Source organism: Amia ocellicauda, chromosome 12, assembly GCF_036373705.1.
Source record: "Amia ocellicauda isolate fAmiCal2 chromosome 12, fAmiCal2.hap1, whole genome shotgun sequence".
NCBI classification, from domain to species: Eukaryota; Metazoa; Chordata; class Actinopteri; order Amiiformes; family Amiidae; genus Amia; species Amia ocellicauda.
This window is the reverse complement of record NC_089861.1, coordinates 25,760,276-25,779,172: the sequence shown is the minus strand read 5'-3', so window position 1 is coordinate 25,779,172 and position 18,897 is coordinate 25,760,276. Positions and strand designations below refer to the sequence as shown.

Below are 18,897 nucleotides of genomic sequence, written 5' to 3'. Positions count from 1 at the left end.
AAATTTGGGTTCAGAGGTAGCCATAGCACTTTATTATTCCAGTGATCACAGGGAGAGACATCAGAAGGCAGTCTGACACAGTTCAAGATCTCTCTGCACGCAGGCAGGACCTAGCAGTTTATAAAGAGTAACTAACAAAAGATTCAAAAGACATTTCTTATCACTGTGAGGACTCAGATTTCCAGCTGCAAGCCGAAAGACACTTTTACTGGCACTGCTACAGATACATTTCCCGAACGAGTCTCACTCCCTTCTCCATCCCTCCCCTGCCCGTCTGTAAATTCTTATCCTGACTAGAAACATTGAAGGCCGATTCACTTTGCTTCAACAACAGTATACATACTGATCTAAATCAAGACTGGGCTTGAACCAGTGCTGGGTAGAAAGAGAGAATGTGTTTGTCATGCCAATAAAGCACCTAAAATTGAAATTGAAATTGAGAGAGAGCGAGATTGAAATCCTACACGTCGCCATCTTGCGTTGGAAATGTGTCACTGCAGCCGCTCACTCACAGGCCACAGGCAAGTTGCTGCTGCCATCAGTCGGCCAGTTCTCGTCTTTGCAATGATCATTATTTTTTTATTTTTTGGGAGACTCAACGTAATGCTTTATTACACTTTATTTATGCTTATTTATTATTGCTTAATTTACTATTACTTCATTTAGATAAAATGTGAATGTCTAATTGTTCATTGTAGTCAAATATGGAATGTAAACATATAGTTTTGGTAATGCATATGTGTTATTGAGTGAACCCACAATTGCACTGAAGCCGACTGACACTGTTGTTTTTGTAAATGTAACAATTAAAGTGTCGTTTTGCCTTAGAGTTTAAAATGTCCCCTCCCTTTAAAAATATGAATGAGTCTCGAAGATCCTCCCTCAATGCCCGGCCTCGCAACACAGCGTGAGTCTTGCGGCAACCAAGAAACCGCCCCGCGCTCTGGCCAATCAGAGAGGACGTCTGATGAGGGACAACCTCTTCAGCCAATGAGAGAGCACAGTGGGGCCGGGCGGCTACCGCCCTTTTCAAAACCTGAACTCTGAGTGACAGCAGCCATGACCAATAGACTCTCAAGACGTCGAGGAATGGGTGTGTACCCGCGCCAATCGCCTGCGGGCTTATAAATAGCAGTGGGCGGATTGGTAGAAGATCGACGTCCCCCCTCGCCAATCCCTAGCCTGTTAGGTTAGATGGGCGGTGGGGGGCGGGTGATCGACATGCGCGTCAGCCAACGGGGACGGGGAGTGGGTGCGACGGCGGCCAATGGAAAGTTCGTTACGGCAGAGAGGGGGGCGGGACGTGGTGGAGGGTTTAAAACGTTAGGGAAAGAGGGCAGGCAGCCAGCTGTTCTCGGGCTTCCAGTTGTCTGCAGCAGGAAACAGGTGAGCTGACAACCGCGGAAGACGTGGCGTGATAATCGTGCAGAGACGCCGCACGATTAGCGAGGATTGATGGGGGGCGCGGAGAGGAGGAGAGGAGGAGAGGAGGGCCGTCGCTATAGCAGCCGCTATAGCAGCCGCGGAGAGATGCTACACGTGTTTAGAGACGGTCCTCGCCTCGGGAACAGCGGGGAAGTTTGTGTGGAGGAGCCGCACCGGTGACGTAGAGGGAGAGAGGGAGAGGGGGAGGAAGGGGTGCGGGGTCCCGCCGCGTTTGCACTGACCCGCATCTCTCTCTCTGTATTACTCCGTCTGCACCGTTAGGAGTCGTTGTGCAATCACGGCAAACAAACGTCCATCCCGGTTTGGCAGAAATCAAGCTAAATAACAATGACACCCCCGCCCCGCCCCGCCCCCCTGGCTGCCTTCTCCCGTCCCAGAGAAACCGAACCCCAACTGCACTGCTAACTAAAGTGCGGGGCTCGGTTGTCGGGGTCTGTTCGCGTGGGGAGGGATGGAGGGATGGAGGGGAGGGTGGCACATGCGCGGCGGGAGAGTTGAAATTGCCGGAGCACATCTCTGCGGCTGTCGGTCACTTTCTGCGGGAGCGCGGCGGTTTCGAGGATGCAGGATGAATTGGGATTAAACTGCAGAAATGACGGCCTGCTCTACAGCACCGGGGCACCAATTAACCCAACACCGCGATAAATAAGCAGCCGGGCCGGTGCGTGGTCAGTGTGCCGGGCAGCCGTGCCATGCCTTCTCTCCCTGTGTGTGAAATCAGCATGAATGAACTTGCCTTCTTTTTCTTATCTCGTCTAGTGTTTTTTTTTCTCTTTCTGGAGGCCGGAGCCAGGTGTATGTGATAGTAGGTGTCGATATCGCAGGCTGGTGTGTGTGTTCCCCGCCAAGGGCACCGGCGCTGGCCGTGGCAGGCTAGGCGGCGATCAGACCCACAGCCCCCGGTCTCTGTTAGAGGAGAGGGGCAGAGCTGTTTCAGTTCCCTATGGTGCCCAAGCGGGTGACGGGTACATAGTGCCCCTCTCCATTTATCTGTCACTTTCTTGGTCACCCTCTCTCTCTCTGTACCGGCTGCAATCTCTCTCCAATGCAATGCAAATTCAAAACTAGCTTTATTTGCCTGACAGTGTTGGCGGATGCACTGAACAGAATAGGAGAAATACAATCGCACAAATAAAAGTCTGTGTGTGGGGGGGAAGTATCCGTCTGGCACCCCGGCGAGGGGCTCGTTTTCATCGCAGGGGCTCTCGGGCTGTGCCGGCCAGTGCACGTACTCCAGCCCGGTGTCCGGTTCCGGGATGGTGCCGCTCAGTTACGCGGCTCCGGTTTCCACTCTGTAGTGCGGCTGAGTGCGGGACGGCGCTGTGGACATGTAATAATAATGCAATTAGGCCCACAGATACAGCGGTGCCGGAGGTCTGACGGGTTAAATAACCTCCAGGGTGACGTCGGGTTGAACTCCCGCAACTTCACGTCCGTGCCAGTGCGGTTGCAGAGACGCGTGGCGGTGTGCGGGAGTGGGGCGGCAGGGGTTAATGAGCCCTGCGCCGCGCAGTGCTGTCCGAGACGGCCAGGCGCTATATTTAGCATGCAGTCAGTGTCTCCGTCAGTAGACTTTATTTTATTACTTTTAAACTTTGCTACACATCCTTGTAGTAGTAGTAGTAGTAGCAGCAGCAGCAGCTGGGGGACTGGGTGGTGATGTAGTAGTAGTAGTATAGAAAGCCTATTACTTTACAATTTGGATTATAGTACATTGCACCAAAATAGCAGACCTAAGAACCGCACAAATCCACTTGCAGATAAACAGTCTTGCCTACATTGACCCACTAATCTCCGTTTACACCATTCACACACACAGGCGCAGACACAGGCCCACAGTCGCTGTATCTGCTCTACCTGCACCACCACGCCTGCCATGACCGGAGAGAGACTGAGCTTTGCTACATTTGGTTTAGTCAACACTGGGGTCACATTACTGTTTGAGCTTCTGAAACGCACTGAATACAAGAGTGCATTACCACTGTGTGGACCGGACTGGAGCCAGCGCTGTGGGGACTGTACTATAAGGGCCCAGACTGGAGCTGGCTGTGTGGGGACCGTGCTCAAGCATAGCGAGAGCTCTCTGGTGGTGAGAGTCTTGCCTGTCCGGTCACAATGGGAGGGGGGGTGTAAACTGTAACCATCAACACAATGGCTCCATTATAGTCTCGTAGCACAGCTGAGAACGGCAGAGGAATTCCTTGCTTGAAGGAAAACGGTTTAGTTGTGTGCATCTGTGTGTTTGTGTTGATGATGAAGTAATGTATTTTAGTTAACAACACCCTGTTCTATCTGGGCCTGAAGCTTATTTCCCTGTCTCTCCGTACCTGGTGTTTCTGTTTCTCCTTGGATAAGAGTTGATGATTATGATTCCCAGGTTCCCTGCCTTTCTCAGGGAGTGAATGACAATGTTTTGTTTCTGTCTTTAATTCAGAATTGGGGCCCACTTCCTCTCCTGATCTCTCTGAAGCTGCTTCACCAAGGTCAGTGTCTGTGTTTGTGTCTGTGTGTGTGTCTGGCACAGAGAATGTGTATCCGTTAGAGAGTCGTCTTTTATATTGAACCGTGTAGTTGTTTTTTCAGCTACATCTCAGTGTGTAGTGCGGCTGTTGTGGTTGTTTGTACACGAGTGAGAGAGGCGATGAATAGGGAGGGAGGGAGGGAATTTGGTTTACAGTATAATGGATGGTGACTGTGTGACCTGAGCTATTTGATAGCCTGGGAAACGGGGAGTAAGAGAATTCACTTGTAGTGTGAAGAAAGTGCAGTCAGACTTCATGTCGTGTGGAGCTATATGTTTGTTTCTGTGTGCGTGAGTGTGTGTGCAGGACGTGTGATTCTGCTGCTGCTGTTTGTGCTGTTATTGTTTTCTAATCTTTGGACAGCACAGACCGCAAGCGTGGGGTCAACTGTCAAAGTACACGCGCAAACACACGAACAACTTCTCTGATTCTCGGTTCAAATCTTGGCGCTCTGTCTTTCTCTGCAAGAGAGAGCGAGGGATTGGAGGGGTGGAGGGCAGCGTGTGGGTTTACGTCATTGACCGAGAGGTGGGGGGTTTATTAGTGCAGGTGACCGAGAGAGAGGATGGGGTTTGGAGAGGGGGGGGACTTAGTGTAGCTGACAGAGTGCGTGCCTGTGTGGCACACCTTCCACGGACGGCTCTTAGAGACAGTGTCAACACGTTTTCACTTGTCCTCCTGTCCGGCATCTTCCAGACGCCTGCAAGTGCATTGTGAGTGCCTTGGATTACGTGTGTGTGTGTCGGTCCTGTCTATTAAGGTTTGTGTTTGTATGTATACATGCGTTTGTGTGTCTATATAGAGGAGTGTGTGTGTATATATGCATGAATGCGTGTATGTTTGGGTGTGTGTAATAGTTTTATATCTATACATTTGTTTGGTGCAGTTTATATTGCAACAACATGCTAAGAAATGTGTTTTTCTGTAGTGTGCTGTGCAGTCTGCTGTGTGTTTGCAGTGTTGGTGTGGAGTGTGCAGTGTGTTGCAACGTAAGGTTTGTAGCCACAGGTTTGTGTTGAGAAATGGGGTCAGGGGGAGAGGAAGTAACAAAAACACTGTAGTCACTCAGGACCTGATTTGGGACAAGTGTGGCAATACAGTGCACTGTGTGGTTTGAGAATTGTGATTAGTAATTGGTGGTAGCAGTGCATTTGGCTTATAAGTTCATCAGGACCAGGGCTGCAGACCCTGCTGTGCTGGACTGTGTCTCTCCAGGACCAGGGCTGCAGACCCTGGTTACAGAGTCTGTTCAGCATCTCGCAATGGTTTAACACGTCTTTGAACACAGTAGGGGGACAGAGACCATTGCATTATTTCTGTCTGCTGTTGGCCCGAGTCCTGCGCAGCCCGTAGTGTGTTGAATGTTTCAGTTCAGTGTGCGTGGTGTCCTGGGTCGCGGTGTCTTCTACTACCGTGAAACTAATAAAGGGTAACTGTGCCAAGACGCCCTGCTCTGTGTGTTGCTCTCATGCTCTACCCGCCTGCCTGCAGAGTAGGAAGGGCGTGTGGTGGGCCGCCTCAGTCGGACATTAACCACCCAGCTCAAAGGTCTCCCCTCCTCGTGGGCTTCGTGCGTCTTGTTTTTAGTTCTTGTGGCCTCACCTCGGTGACCCACTTTTGCCCAGTCCTTACCAAGTGTGAACTTTGAGCTTTGTGTTTGTGTGTCTGCAGTGTGCATGTGTTTGTGCCCAAGGGGGGGGGGGCTTAATGACGCAGGGTGAGAAGGCGGATAGAAATGGGGCCCCTGTGTTTGCTCAACCTGTTTAGTTTTTGTGCAAGACTCTCGTGCAAACTTGTGTTTTTATTATTTAATTTACCTGGAAGACAGACTGTGTGCGCGAGAGAGAAAGTAGGGCAGAGTTGATGGGTGCCGACGACCTTTGACTCGACTGAGGAAACGCACGTGTTATTGTTCTTTCTCCTCGTCCCTGGCTTGCCTCTCTCGGTCCCTGTGTGTCTTGGTTTACTTGCATTCTGTTATATCGCTTAATTTCTGTGTAACTGACACTCGGCCACCAAAGCAATTAAAACTCAAACTCCACTTAAAGGGCAAATCTCACCATCCAATGTCTTGGTCTGGATTCTCAAGTTGTTTATTTTCTGGAGAATCGAAGCAAACCCAAAACACAGATGCAATCGTCGTGCTGGTGGGCAGTTACAATAGTCCTTGGCATTCATATCGCTCCAACATCTGCAGCTGACCTGTGGCGTCCTGCAGGGTCACATGACCATCCTACCATTTCCTGTACTTCCTGTTTCTACACCCCAATTGGTTAAAATCATAGTATTGTGGAAATTGACCAATGCTTGCCTGGAAAACACACTCTTGCACACACACTCTCCCACAGATAGTTTTGCACACTCTCACAAATATAAACATTATATTTTCAGAAAAGGTGTGTATAGATCTGTAGATTATTCTATATTTATTTCTGAGGCACTGGTCCTCCCTGTAATTGGAGGAGAGTAACACGCCCTCTATTCAGATGCTAAGCTTGGCTCTGGTGTGGGGCGTCTGGGACAAATTACAGCATCATAAACCGCCTGTGGATAGAAAAGGAAAAGTGATTGTAATTATCGCAAGCATGTGGGAGCGTGTCTTCACCGAGGTGAAGACGAAAATAAACGGGATACAGTTGGTCTGTAAAACTGGACTGTCTCTCCAGGACCAGGGCTGCAGACCCTGCTGTGCTGGACTGTACGGTCTTGTCACTGGAGACCCCGGCTGTTCTCCACAGATGACATGGGCGCAGTTGTCTTGTCTTGTCTGGTCTGGCTCTGTGAATCTCACAAGCCACTGCCTGCCTTACTGACGCTATCGAGTTGCGACTCCCAGATCGTGTAGCCAGGAAGTACAGGCGTGTAAAAAACAAAACAAAAAAAACAAAAAAAAAACGCAAACAAACCCAGTAATGAATAATGAATAATAATTAATAATACAAAATGTCAGAAATTGTCCCATAATCCCAGGCCTAGGAGGAGAGTGAGGGAGAGACAGGTTGTTTGAGCAGAGCAGAAACTGGGTGAGAGTTCAGTGGCCCTGGGGCTGGACTGCTGTGACTGAGACAGAGAAACCCATCCTTCTCTTTTCCCACACTTCTCCATTCCTCTCTTGCTACCTGTTCTGCCTCATTTCTCACTCCGGTTCTCTCATTATCTTTCTCTTTTCTTCCTTCCCCCCCCCCCCCTCTCTCTCTCTCCCTCCTTCACACTGAGAAGGTGAATGTCTTGCTTGCAGCCTCCCTCATCTCTCGCTCCCTCTTTCTCTTTTTCCCGCAACCCACCCCTACACATAATGTGTTCTGAATGGTTGATGCAGTGTGATTATGTATGTATTAAGTTATTAACTATGCTGATGGTGTTGCTTAGTTGGCAGCTCCAGTGCATCACACATTCATTCAGCTCACAGGCGCGTTTCAAGGAAAAAGTGGCTGAACTTGTTTTAGAGAATTTGTTTGTGAAGGAGGTGAAACTTGCTTATTGTGCGCCTGTGTGTGTGGGACCTGTGTCTCTCTGGGTCTCCCTCTGTATCCTTCTGTATAATGTTTACAAACCCTCCTTCTCCCCTCTCTCAGATGATGAGGCTGTGGCTGTGGCGGGGGGGCCAGCGGTTCCTCGGACCGCGGCGGCTGGGGGCTCTGTCCACTGCCCTGCACAGCACCCAGCGCGTCCACTACAAACCCATCAAGAAAGTCATGGTGGCCAACAGGGGTAAGCAGGGGTGAGAGGGGGATGGGGCGGACAGGGCGAGAGAGGGGCGGGCAGGATGAGAGACGCTTGAACAACACACAAACCACTCCCTGTGTGCCTGCTCCCCAGGTGAGATAGCGATCCGGGTGTTCCGGGCCTGCACGGAGCTGGGCATCCGCACAGTGGCTGTGTACTCGGAGCAGGACACCGGCCAGATGCACCGGCAGAAGGCGGACGAGGCCTACTTAGTGGGGCGGGGCCTGCCCCCTGTGGCTGCATACCTGCACATCCCTGACATCATCAAGGTGGCCAAGGTGAGAGACGCTGGCTGAGATGCCGACTGGCTGGCTGAGATGCCGACTGGCTGGCTGAGATGCCGACTGGCTGGCTGAGATGCCGACTGGCTGGCTGAGATGCCGACTGCCACACTGGCTGACTGTTTGTGCCTCTCTGTCTCCCCCTGCAGGAGAACGCTGTGGATGCCATCCACCCAGGCTACGGCTTCCTGTCCGAGCGCAGCGACTTTGCCCAGGCCTGCTGCGATGCTGGCGTACGCTTCATCGGCCCCTCGCCCGAGGTGGTGCGCAAGATGGGCGACAAGGTGGAGGCCCGAGCCATCGCCGTCAACGCAGGTCAGTCTGGCCCTGCCCCCTCTCCCGTGTGTGTCTGTGTGTGTCTGTGTGTGTCTGCTCATGCTGTCTTCCCCGCAGGTGTGCCAGTGGTGCCAGGCACAGACTCCCCCATCTCATCACTGTCGGAAGCGCAGGAGTTTGCCAACACTTACGGCTTCCCCATCATCTTCAAGGCAGCCTACGGAGGAGGGGGCCGGGGCATGAGGGTGGTGCGCAAGTATGAGGTGAGATAGGTGTGTGTGTGTGTGTGTGTACAAGATAAAACGCTAACGAGCATGAGATGGGTTAATTGACCTGCTCTGAGCCAGGGATGTGGCTCTAATTACCATGTGACAGTGGGTGGGTGTCCGGTGGAGATGGTTGATCGCGGGTGGAGCTGCACCTGTCAGTTGAAAATTCATCTGTACGCCAGCAGAGTGTAGTACAGTGATCACGGGTGGCTGTCCTGTGCTGTCCTCTTGTGGCCTCTTTGGGTACCACAGCCTTGCTGGTTGCAGTACCTACAGTGGCCACCAGAGGCCAGCCTACCCCACAGACTCCGAGAGGGTCTGAGACTGGCAGCCAGAGAGCATGTCTCTATTAGCGCAGACAATACAATTGATCTCTGCGTGAAGATCCCTGCTTCTATATGACAGTGATGGTGATGAATCCAATGTGTAGCCAATAATCAAAACCTCATTGTGTGCGAGGCTGAGTGAATTAGTGTCCCTCTCAGTGAAGGGATAAGTGCTGGCTGCCCATTAGCACTGAAGCGCCTCTCTGCTCGGCGCTCGGCTGTAGTCCACGTTTCCGCCCTGGGCTTAGTCTGCGGCTCCACGCTGCACAGATGGAGGGATTGCGGGATATTGATGTTTGAGTATTTTGGTGGGGGGAGGGAAGTGTTTTCTACATGGTTAAATAAATAGATTGAATTAATTTTTAGTTTCTTACATTGTCTGTGTCCTTCTATATTGTGCTGTACAGAAGTATTTGTGCTGTGCTATACTATATTGTGCCCTGCTGTGCTGTTCCTGACCTGTGCTGCCCACTGCAGGAGCTGGAGGAGAATTACCAGCGCGCGTTCTCAGAGGCTCTGACGGCCTTTGGCAATGGTGCTCTGTTCGTGGAGAAATTCATCGAGAGGCCGCGGCACATTGAGGTGCAGATTCTGGGTGAGGAGATGACCCTGCATGCTCTCTCTCTTGAGCACACATGCACGTATGTATGTATGTATGTATGTATGTATGTATGTATGTATGAACATATTCAGTTGGCACGGATACTCGGGGACACACAGACAGTCCTGCCAGACGCACACATGTACAAAATGACACTCGCACACACAATATGGATATACTAAACACACAAACTAAAATAGATCATTTGTATAGGTATATATAATGCATCATAATACATTAACAGAACCATAGACAAACAGTCATGAAAAATGAATAGGTAAAAATGAAATCTCTGTCTTTCTCACTCTGCACCAATAAGCCACTCCCCTCCCATGGGCAAAAACACACACACAGAGTTCGAATTTCACACTTGGCAAGGATTGTCAAAAGTGGGTCACCGAGGTGAGGCCGCAAAAACTAAAAACAAGACGCACGAAGCCCACGAGGAGGGGAGACCTTTGAGACTGAGGCGGCCAGCCACACGCCCTTCCTACTCTGCAGGCAGGCGGGTAGAGCATGAGAACAACACGCAGAGCAGGGCGTCTTGGCAAAGTTACCCTTTATTAGTTTCACGGTAGTTGAAGATGTCGCGACCCAGGACACCACGCACACTGAACTGAAACATCCAACACACTACGGGCTGCGCAGGACTCGGGCCAACAGCAGACCGAAATAATGCAACCGTCTCTGTCCCCCCACTGTGTTCAAAGATGTGTTAAGCCATTGTGAGATGCTGAACAGACTCTGTAACCAGGGTCTGCAGCCCTGGTCCTGGAGAGACACAGTCCAGCACAGCAGGGTCTGCAGCCCTGGTCCTGATGAACTTATAAGCCAAATGCACTGCTACCACCAATTACTAATCACAATTCTCAAACCACACAGTGCACTGTATTGCCACACTTGTCCCAAATCAGGTCCTGAGTGACTACAGTGTTTTTGTTACTTCCTCTCCCCCCGACCCCATTTCTCAACACAAACCTGTGGCTACAAACCTTACGTTGCAACACACTGCACACTCCACACCAACACTCGCTGTCTGTGCTGTCCAAAGATTACAAAACAACAGTGCAAATGGCAGCAGCAGCAGCAGCAGCAGCAGAAACGCACATCCTGCACACATGACATGAAATCTAACTGCACTACAAGTGAATTCTCTCCCTCCCCGTTTCCCAGGCTATCAAATACCTCGGGTTACACAGTCACCATTCATTACACTGCAAACTCCCTCCCTCTCCCGTCAGGTGACAAGTACGGCAATGTGATCCACCTGTACGAGCGAGACTGCTCCATCCAGCGCCGACACCAGAAGGTGGTGGAGATCGCCCCAGCCGCCCAGCTGGACCCCCGGCTCCGCGACCGGCTCACCGCCGACTCGGTCAACCTGGCCAAGCAGGTACGCCAACGCTGCCCCTCTGTGGGTCTGTGTTTCACTCTCTGACTCCTGTACTCCATAAAGCCAGAAGGGGAAGGAGGGAAGCGCGGGCAATGCGTTCTAATAAATTCGGAGAAAGTGTTTTAGCGTTAACCGGGACAAGCAGCAGATATCGATCGCCGTGATTGATTGTGAGGCTTGAGCGATCAATATGTAATTACTGTATTATTCTGTTTTATGTTGCGGGGGTGGGGGTGCTGGCTGGTTTTTGAAGAGCTCCTGTAGGGTAGTGATCGCCAATCTAGAGTCTCAGATTTCTCGCATTCCAGTCTTTCTCTCTCGCTGTGTCCCTCTTTTTCACTTCCTTGTATTAATTGTGGGTAGTTTTAGTAGTGGTAGCAGCAGTATTCATGGTATTAAGTTAAATTTAGTAGTAATGGTTGTATTGATATTGATTCAATATTATTATTGTTGGTGGTGGTGGTGGTGGTAGTAGTACAGCAAAATATTTTCTATTTGTTATTGTTGGCCCACTAGGGGCCGCTGTAGCCCCAGGCCCCATTCCAGACCTGGGCTGCTCCCTTGTGTCCGCTCTGTGAGATTAATGCTGAGTAATTCCCTGTATAAACCCAGACCTGACCTGCTGATGTCACGACTGACCCCCTGACCCCTGCAGCCTCATGGCAATAGTGAGAGTCGGGGTGTTTGTGTGTCCATTTCCAATAATAGTAACCATAATATCAATAATACTTTGTGCATTCTAGTTATCTTTGGATCGTATACATGTGACCGTAATTTCTGCTTGATAGATTACTGGATATGTATTATGGTAATCTGCAGATTAGTATCCGTGACCGCTTATCGAAAGCATTAGTATAATTTAGGTTAGGAGTCGTGTGCATCAGTAACAGTGTGTAAGGCTGGTCTGTCCCGTCTGTCTGTGCTGTGATTTCCTTGGTGCTGTGTTGGCGTCGTGCTGTGCAGGTCTGGCAGCCCGTGGGGGGGGGGGGGCAGCGTGAGCAGCTGGCAGCTCGTTCACTTGGAAATGCAGCGTTTAACTCTGACGGTCAGTGCTGAGGGCCAACCTACCACCCCACTAAGGAGCATACCGAAACCCTGACTACCAGTCTGTGTGTCAGTCAATCAGTGTGTCAGTTTTGTCTACTTGTGTATGTACTTTTTGGCAGTACAACACAACCCGTTGCGCTACAGAGACCAAAAGGGGGGCTAGAGAATCTTTACAGAGGGATGGAGGGAGGGATGGATGGGGGGGGGGGAGAGAGGAGACTCCTGGCAGTGTGATGGCCAGTTATTACCATTATTACCGCTAGAATTACTGCTCGGGCGAGTGAGGGTTTTTGCCGTGTCAGCGGTGGCCTTTGTTGGTCATGTGCGGCATAACGCCTGAATCAATACCGGGAAAGAATGCCAATCCTGGTTCATAGAGCAGCACTGAATGAATGACTGAATCAATCAATCAATCTAGAAAATGAATACGTGCTATAACCCCCAATCTGTGTATTCCCCAGTCACTGTAAAAATAAACCAATGCTAAATGACATCTCCCTCTCCTCCAGTCTGTACCCCTAATTAAATTAAATAGAATTCAAACGGAATTTCCAACTGAACGGACAGAGCTGGCCAGGGTGGGGGGGGCACCCTGCTCCCAAATCGATGCACAGAAACATTTAAATCCACACCAACATGGCCTCGGTCTCCATGGCGACAGCAGTGCTGCAGCGCACATTGTTAAACACAGGGATGTGATTACAGTACCCCCCCCTCCCCCTCTCTCTATATATCAAATTCTCTTCCAGTTGATCGAGGGTGATTAAATTGGCTATAATCTCTATCTCCTTTATTACTGTGTGGTAACTGCAGATCTGTCTTTTTTTTTTTCTCCACTGCCTCACTTTCTCTCCCCTCTCCCACCTCTCTCTAAGATGAGCAGATTCAGATTGCCTTCTAAACCATTCCATTTACAGTGTTAATTACATAATTGGCAATTAAACCACAACAAATTCAATTGCCTAACTGAGACCCACAAAGAAAATGTATATAATCATAACCATAGCATAAATGGCTGTACATGGGGAAACTTCTGATTTTTAAAAAGATTTGACATCTATTATATATAATGCATGTATAGATCTGTTTATCTATCTATCCATTTATTTAGTTTATGTATTTATTAACTTAGCCTGCTTCAGATGAGGGATTAGGGCCCGGAATCAAATTGCTTCTAAATTGGATCTGGTTTTCAGGGAATTTTAGCACTGGATTATTCCAAATCTCCTGACAGAACATCGCTCCGAGCCGCCTGATGATCCCTCCCCACCCCCCCGCCACCGCAGCTCCCTGTGCGCAAGTGGGGCTGAAATTAACGACTTACCGTAATCAGCCGCCGCGAAATCACGATCATAATCATAATATTAATAATAACAACAGTCGAGCTTAAGGCGAGCCTGGTGCATCTGCAGGGAGCCCAGGGCAGTTTAATAAATTGGGAGATTTATTAGGTTTTTCGTATTTGTTTTTTTGCTTCATTTAATCCTTTTTTTTTTTTTTTTTTGCCTACTGTTTTTCTTTTTTTTCTCCTCTCTTCCTTCTGTGTTGATAGTGGCCCTTGTGGTCTCTGGCCAGCGCTGTCCGCTCCCGGGTTGGCGAGGAGTGTTCACACCTTTTGGTTTTCCTCCTCCTTTTAAAAGTATTGCAGGAAGAGTTAATTGATGATGGGGGTGGGTTAATTGGTGTGTGTGTGTGTGTGTGTCAGGATTAAATGGCTTTAGATTGTGTACAGAAACGCGCACATGCACACTGACTCGCACGCTACTGAGAACCATCAGCGCAACCCTGGTGAGTCTCAACGCACACCCCCGAAAATCACACAGCCGTACAATATCTTATGTCAGTTAATTTCATCCTTCATTTTCTGCAGCTCTCTTCTCCTTTTTAAAAAATAAAATAAAATAAATCCCCCCCACCTCACATGGAAATACTGAAAAACATCCCTCTGCCATGATTCCAGACTATTTTTCTTTGCTCATTTACGCATTCGTTAATTTATTCAATCATTTATTAATTAATCTCTGCTGGTTAATTTGGGTTGCTGCCGGAGCCGCGTTGCTTAATTAGCAATGCGTTTGTTCGCCCCGGCTCGTTCACGCTGCCTCGGGCCTCTCGTGGAAGAAAAAACAAAAAAAAATGAAAGGAAACAAAGCGAAACAAAAAAAAAAGTTAATTAATTTTGCGCTTCTGAGATCTCGTGACGCGTCGGAGTCAAGGCAGGAATTAGCAGCTGCCAAGCGAGTGCTGTCAGTGTGATTTTAAACACTGTTCCACAACTGTCAGTCTCTCTTGGTCCCTCTCTTGATGTCTCTCTCTTCCTGTCCCCCTCTCCCTTTCTCTCGGCAGGTGGGCTATGAGAACGCTGGTACGGTGGAGTTCCTAGTGGACAAACATGGCCGACACTTCTTCATCGAGGTCAACTCCCGCTTGCAGGTGGAGCACACGGTCACTGAGGAGATCACAGAGTGAGTGCGCCGCTTTGCCCCCAGAGCGAGGAGGGGCTCAATACAGAGCCCCAGTCTTGGCCCCTGTAGTCCAGTCCCCACAGTGTCGGCTCCAGTCTGAGAGAGATGTAGAAAGTGCAGGGCAGGCAGTACCGACCGATTTTTGTTTTTAAATGTGAAATTTCAAATCCTTATTCGGTCTTTTTTTCAATCCTTCCTTCTTCCTTGTGTACTCTGTTTTGGGTTGACATTGTGGGAGAGAGAGTGTGAGACAGTTGGGGAGAGGCTGTTTGAGAGACAGACAGAGCTGCTGAGTGATGTCGTACATGCATATTAAACCAAAATGAATGCACACATTTAGAAATTAGCAGAGCCGGAGAGGGGGAGAATTCAGGCACACTGCAGCAATAATGAATGTGAAAGGCGTGGGGATGGGGGGGGGGGGGCAGTGGTTAAATTAATGCGTTTGAGTGGGTTGTGAGTCTTATGAAAATAACTCCTGTAGACTGAATCAGTGATGTGTGTTTTGATAGGATGGGGGGGGTTTTGAGTGGTGTCTGTGTGCGTCTCTGCAGTGTGTGCGTCTGTCTGTGGTGGGTGGGTGGGTGGGTGTGTGCTCTAAGGTGTGTAGTTGTCAACCCAGCTTCGCCACCTTGACCCATTTATCAAGGATAACAACAAGAGCGCGCGAGAGGTAGAGAGGGAGATGAGGGGAGAGAGAGAGAGAGAGACATAAATAGCAGTCCCCAGGTACCCTGTTAGAGGCAATTACATCTGGCTGGTGTATCACTCTTGGGCTGGAGGGGATGTCTCTCCTCTCGCTCGCTCTCTCTCCTCTCTTTCCCCCCCCCCCCCCCCCCCCTCTTTCATCCCTCTCTCTCGTGCTGTGCTGCATCAGACACCGAAGCCAGAACAGCCAATTGCAAATACAAACTAAGATGAGTACAGTGAGTGACTGAAGACTGAGCGTAGATTGCCCCTCTGCCATTTTACATTGAGACTGACAATGGAAAATAAAATTAAAATGCAATGGACTTAGTGATCCCCCTGGGGTTATGATTCCACCTGTGAGGCCGGGCCCAGGTCACCTGGGGCCAACTAATCACGGACCAGTTTGCCTGCTTAGTGCTGTTTGGGGGCGAGGTGACGGAGGGGATGGGCGGACCTGTTGCCCACCAGTCCTGCACGGTCCATGCCCATCCCTCTCTCTCTCTCTCTTTTTCTCATGCTCTTTCCTTCTCAGTTCCCCTCTCTCCCCCTATCTCTGTGTATTAGTCTCGGTATCAGTCCTTCCCCCTCTCGGTTTCTCAGTAGTGGTGTACTGAGTCTAATTAGACTGAGTTATAGCTTATAAATTGTAGCGGTTTGTCTCAATTTGCAGAAGTTGTCACACTTGCACGCACATACACACACGGAGAGAGGGGAAGAAGAAGAGGTGGAGAAATTGAAGGGGCGAGAAGGGGATGCGATGGAGAGAGGGAGTGGATGATACTGACTGATACTCACCGATACTGACTGGCAGACAGAGGGGGGGATAATTGTCTTTCACCCCCATATTTGTTATTATCTGTTCAGTTTCATCACACTCCTGAATAACAGGATTAGGAATCGCAGAGTAGATTAGACAGGGGAGTGATGCTCCTCCCCCCCTTTTCTTCAGGGACCTAATGTTTGTCTTCTTGGGACTGGCACTGGTGGGACCTCCAGCCCTGGTCCTGGAGAGTAACAGTACAGCACAACAGGGTCTGCAGCTCTGGTCCTGGAAAGACACAGTACAGCACAGTAGTCTCATGAGGGAGAGAGTGTGAGAGACGGAGGGAGAGAGAGGAGATTGTTAGAAAAACAAAAAGATTTGTTGAGGTGCCTGAAGCTATAGCAGTTTTGCTGTGATTGTGTGTTTGTTGCCGTTTTAATCCTTGCCTATAAATAATGCAGTGAACAAACTGTTTAGCTTGGCTTGTGTAAAGAAAGCTTTTTCTCCTTTTCATGTGTGTAATAAATATATAATTTTTTTTTACTGTTGGTATCGGGGATTAACATGAAATGTCACACACTCTGACACATGTACAGTGCATTATGATCTGGAGCAGCAGTTTACAGTAAATTTTAATCTGCAGTTGGAACCTCAGGGATGGACCAAATCACAAAATACACACCCTCTCCCCATCGTTAATCAGTCTGTCAGTCACACCTCATTTCCACTGCCCACATTTAGGTGCACCTCGCCCTGTCTGTGCCATACCCGTACACCTAAACACTGCTGCCTGTGTTATAATAATAAAGGAAATAAGCTTTGAACTGAAATGTTTTTGTGATGTCTTAGTCTTTCATGTTTGTATGTAAATATCAATGTCATGGAACTGTATTGAAGTCCAATACAGTCCTTTCTCCAGCAGGATTATTGCAATCTTCTCTAACCCTTCAATTTCTTACTGCTTGCCACTCACACCATACATTAATAAGTGCTGTTAATAAGTCTTTCCAAGGTAAACGCACCTTCATTCTTGTGAAAAGTTTCTATAGCTTCGATATCAGCTGCCATTATTCTGGTTTCAATTTCAAAATGCAGTGGCATTGCGTCTGGCTACGTAAGGGACGTAACGGTACATCTGCTTAGACCAGTTTGGGACTTGATGGTGCAAAGTACGAAACTGCCTCCTGAAACGAGTTTGGGCACAGGCAGAGGTGCACTTGGGCCACAGTGGAAACGCCTGGACTCAAACGGCCAGGCTTGGGTGCAGCTAAACGTGGCGTTCAGTCATATATATATATTTTTTTTTCTCCTCTCCTCCCCCCCCTCAGTGTGGACCTGGTTCACGCTCAGATCCGTGTGGCGGAGGGACGCTCGTTGGCAGAGCTAGGGCTGCGGCAGGAGGCGGTGCGGATCAACGGCTGTGCCATCCAGTGCCGCGTCACCACCGAGGACCCGGCCCGCGGCTTCCAGCCCGACACCGGCCGCATAGAGGTACAGCGGTGCACGGACTGACACGCCCACGGACTGACACGCCTCGCTCTCCTCTCTCACTTTCTCCTCTCTCCCCCCCAACACCCCCCTTCTCTCTCGCTCTCTCAAGTCGTAATGTAATGCTCATACTCAAGGTCGATGAAGGAACAGTGTAGAGTAGCCATCTATTATCAATAGTAATAAATGACTTTGTGTGTGTGTACAGATAGATATCTGGGTCATTCTCCCAGAACATGTACCACTGAGGGAGATCAACAACTTGGCAATCGTTAAACAATCAAACATTAATACACATCTTAACATACATTTTTAGCATGCATACAAAATGAATAAATTGATTGTTTTAATTGTGAAATCCTTACAGTTTTCGTGTAATGGAGAATTTGATTACGAAAGTTGCCGTTTTTTAGATGGCATTTTGTCACTTGCTTGATAGTCGCCAAAAACAAAAGTATATTAACTAAGATGGCTCTGAATTTAGGATATTATAACCTATTAATTGATAACAAAATTAAAACTTTTAGTTACTTACAATTTTTCCTCGCGTCCAGTATGGAACAGTCTTTAAGCACACTTTTTTTACCCACTGTACTATTGAATAGAAACTACAGAGTCATGATATTATCCGATGCATATAAACATACACATAGGGTTGGTTTCGTAAAAATGACCATGAGAATGTGTGCAGTGTTATGCAATTAAACGGAATTAGTTTCTGTGATCGCAGTGTACCGATCAAACATGAATTCGGGACATGAAAGGGACGCATTTTCTTGCACTCGACATCCAATAAGAGTAGTTATTCTGCATTTATAAATAACCTCCTGTTGGCAGAAAAATGGCAGTTGCTAAATTTAGAAGGGTTACCATGTGTAAGGAGTGGAACGAGCAATTTTGTCTGCAGTGTCTCCTTTGTGATTCAGGTACCCACAGAGACTTCACTCAAAAGATAGACTACATTTTGTCAGTTAAGGTGGTTTTCAGTGGCCATGAGACTTCTCGTATGGAAGGTGGCAAAAACAAGCCACTAGCAAAACAGATTGCTGGCCTATTATCTCTTTGAATACAGAAGTCTTGAGACAAGGCATTTAATAATGAAAAAAACTGACTCCGGACCCTGCGCTCTGTAAGGAAGGCCAGTATCCAGGTGTTGATACTGCAGAACACCTTCCCCAGGTTACTGCTCACACAGACGCCCCCCTGGTGGTAATTGGGGTCCAGTTCATCTGTCCTCATGTGGATGAGGCATATCAGCTCCTGGTTCCAGATGCCAGGGAAGCAGCCTGAACACGGCACAGGGTGAATAATTTAAGCACAGCCTCCTGCAGCTCAGGGCTGCAGTGTCTGAGCCCTGTGGGCCGTGGGACTCCCTGTGTTTGAGTGCTGGAGCTCTTCGGTTAGTTCAGTGGGAATGTCGGGGGGGATTTTGGTTCTCGAACAGATTTTTGTTTTCTGTGCGTCTGAGGGTCCAGTTGGTGTTTCTCTCATTACTCCTGCATTAAGTCATTAGCAATATACCTCACTTAATGTAAAAGGTTTTCCATAATAAATGTGAATTATTCACACCTTTTATTTATTCATATTTTAAAAAGCAGAGGTGG

At 48.8% G+C, this 18,897-nt stretch overlaps 1 protein-coding gene across 5 annotated transcripts in view; it reads left to right on the top strand.

Annotated features, from left to right (window-relative positions):
- LOC136764729 (pyruvate carboxylase, mitochondrial) overlaps nt 1-18,897 on the top strand; it is a 55,260-nt gene that overhangs the window by 5,903 nt on the left and 30,460 nt on the right. Inside the window, exons 1-10 of one of the 5 annotated variants that reach the window (XM_066719020.1) lie at nt 1,314-1,386; nt 3,881-3,929; nt 7,544-7,679; nt 7,788-7,972; nt 8,125-8,290; nt 8,369-8,514; nt 9,324-9,441; nt 10,689-10,840; nt 14,234-14,352; nt 17,134-17,296. In XM_066719020.1, coding sequence (XP_066575117.1) covers nt 7,544-7,679; nt 7,788-7,972; nt 8,125-8,290; nt 8,369-8,514; nt 9,324-9,441; nt 10,689-10,840; nt 14,234-14,352; nt 17,134-17,296 — 1,185 coding nt within the window. In that variant the 5' untranslated portion in view covers nt 1,314-1,386; nt 3,881-3,929. Of the gene's footprint in view, nt 1-1,313; nt 1,387-2,230; nt 2,252-3,334; nt 3,536-3,880; nt 3,930-4,592; nt 4,682-7,543; nt 7,680-7,787; nt 7,973-8,124; nt 8,291-8,368; nt 8,515-9,323; nt 9,442-10,688; nt 10,841-14,233; nt 14,353-17,133; nt 17,297-18,897 lie in introns of those variants that run through there. The other 4 variants (XM_066719023.1, XM_066719022.1, XM_066719021.1 and 1 more) reach the window with 4 other exon arrangements.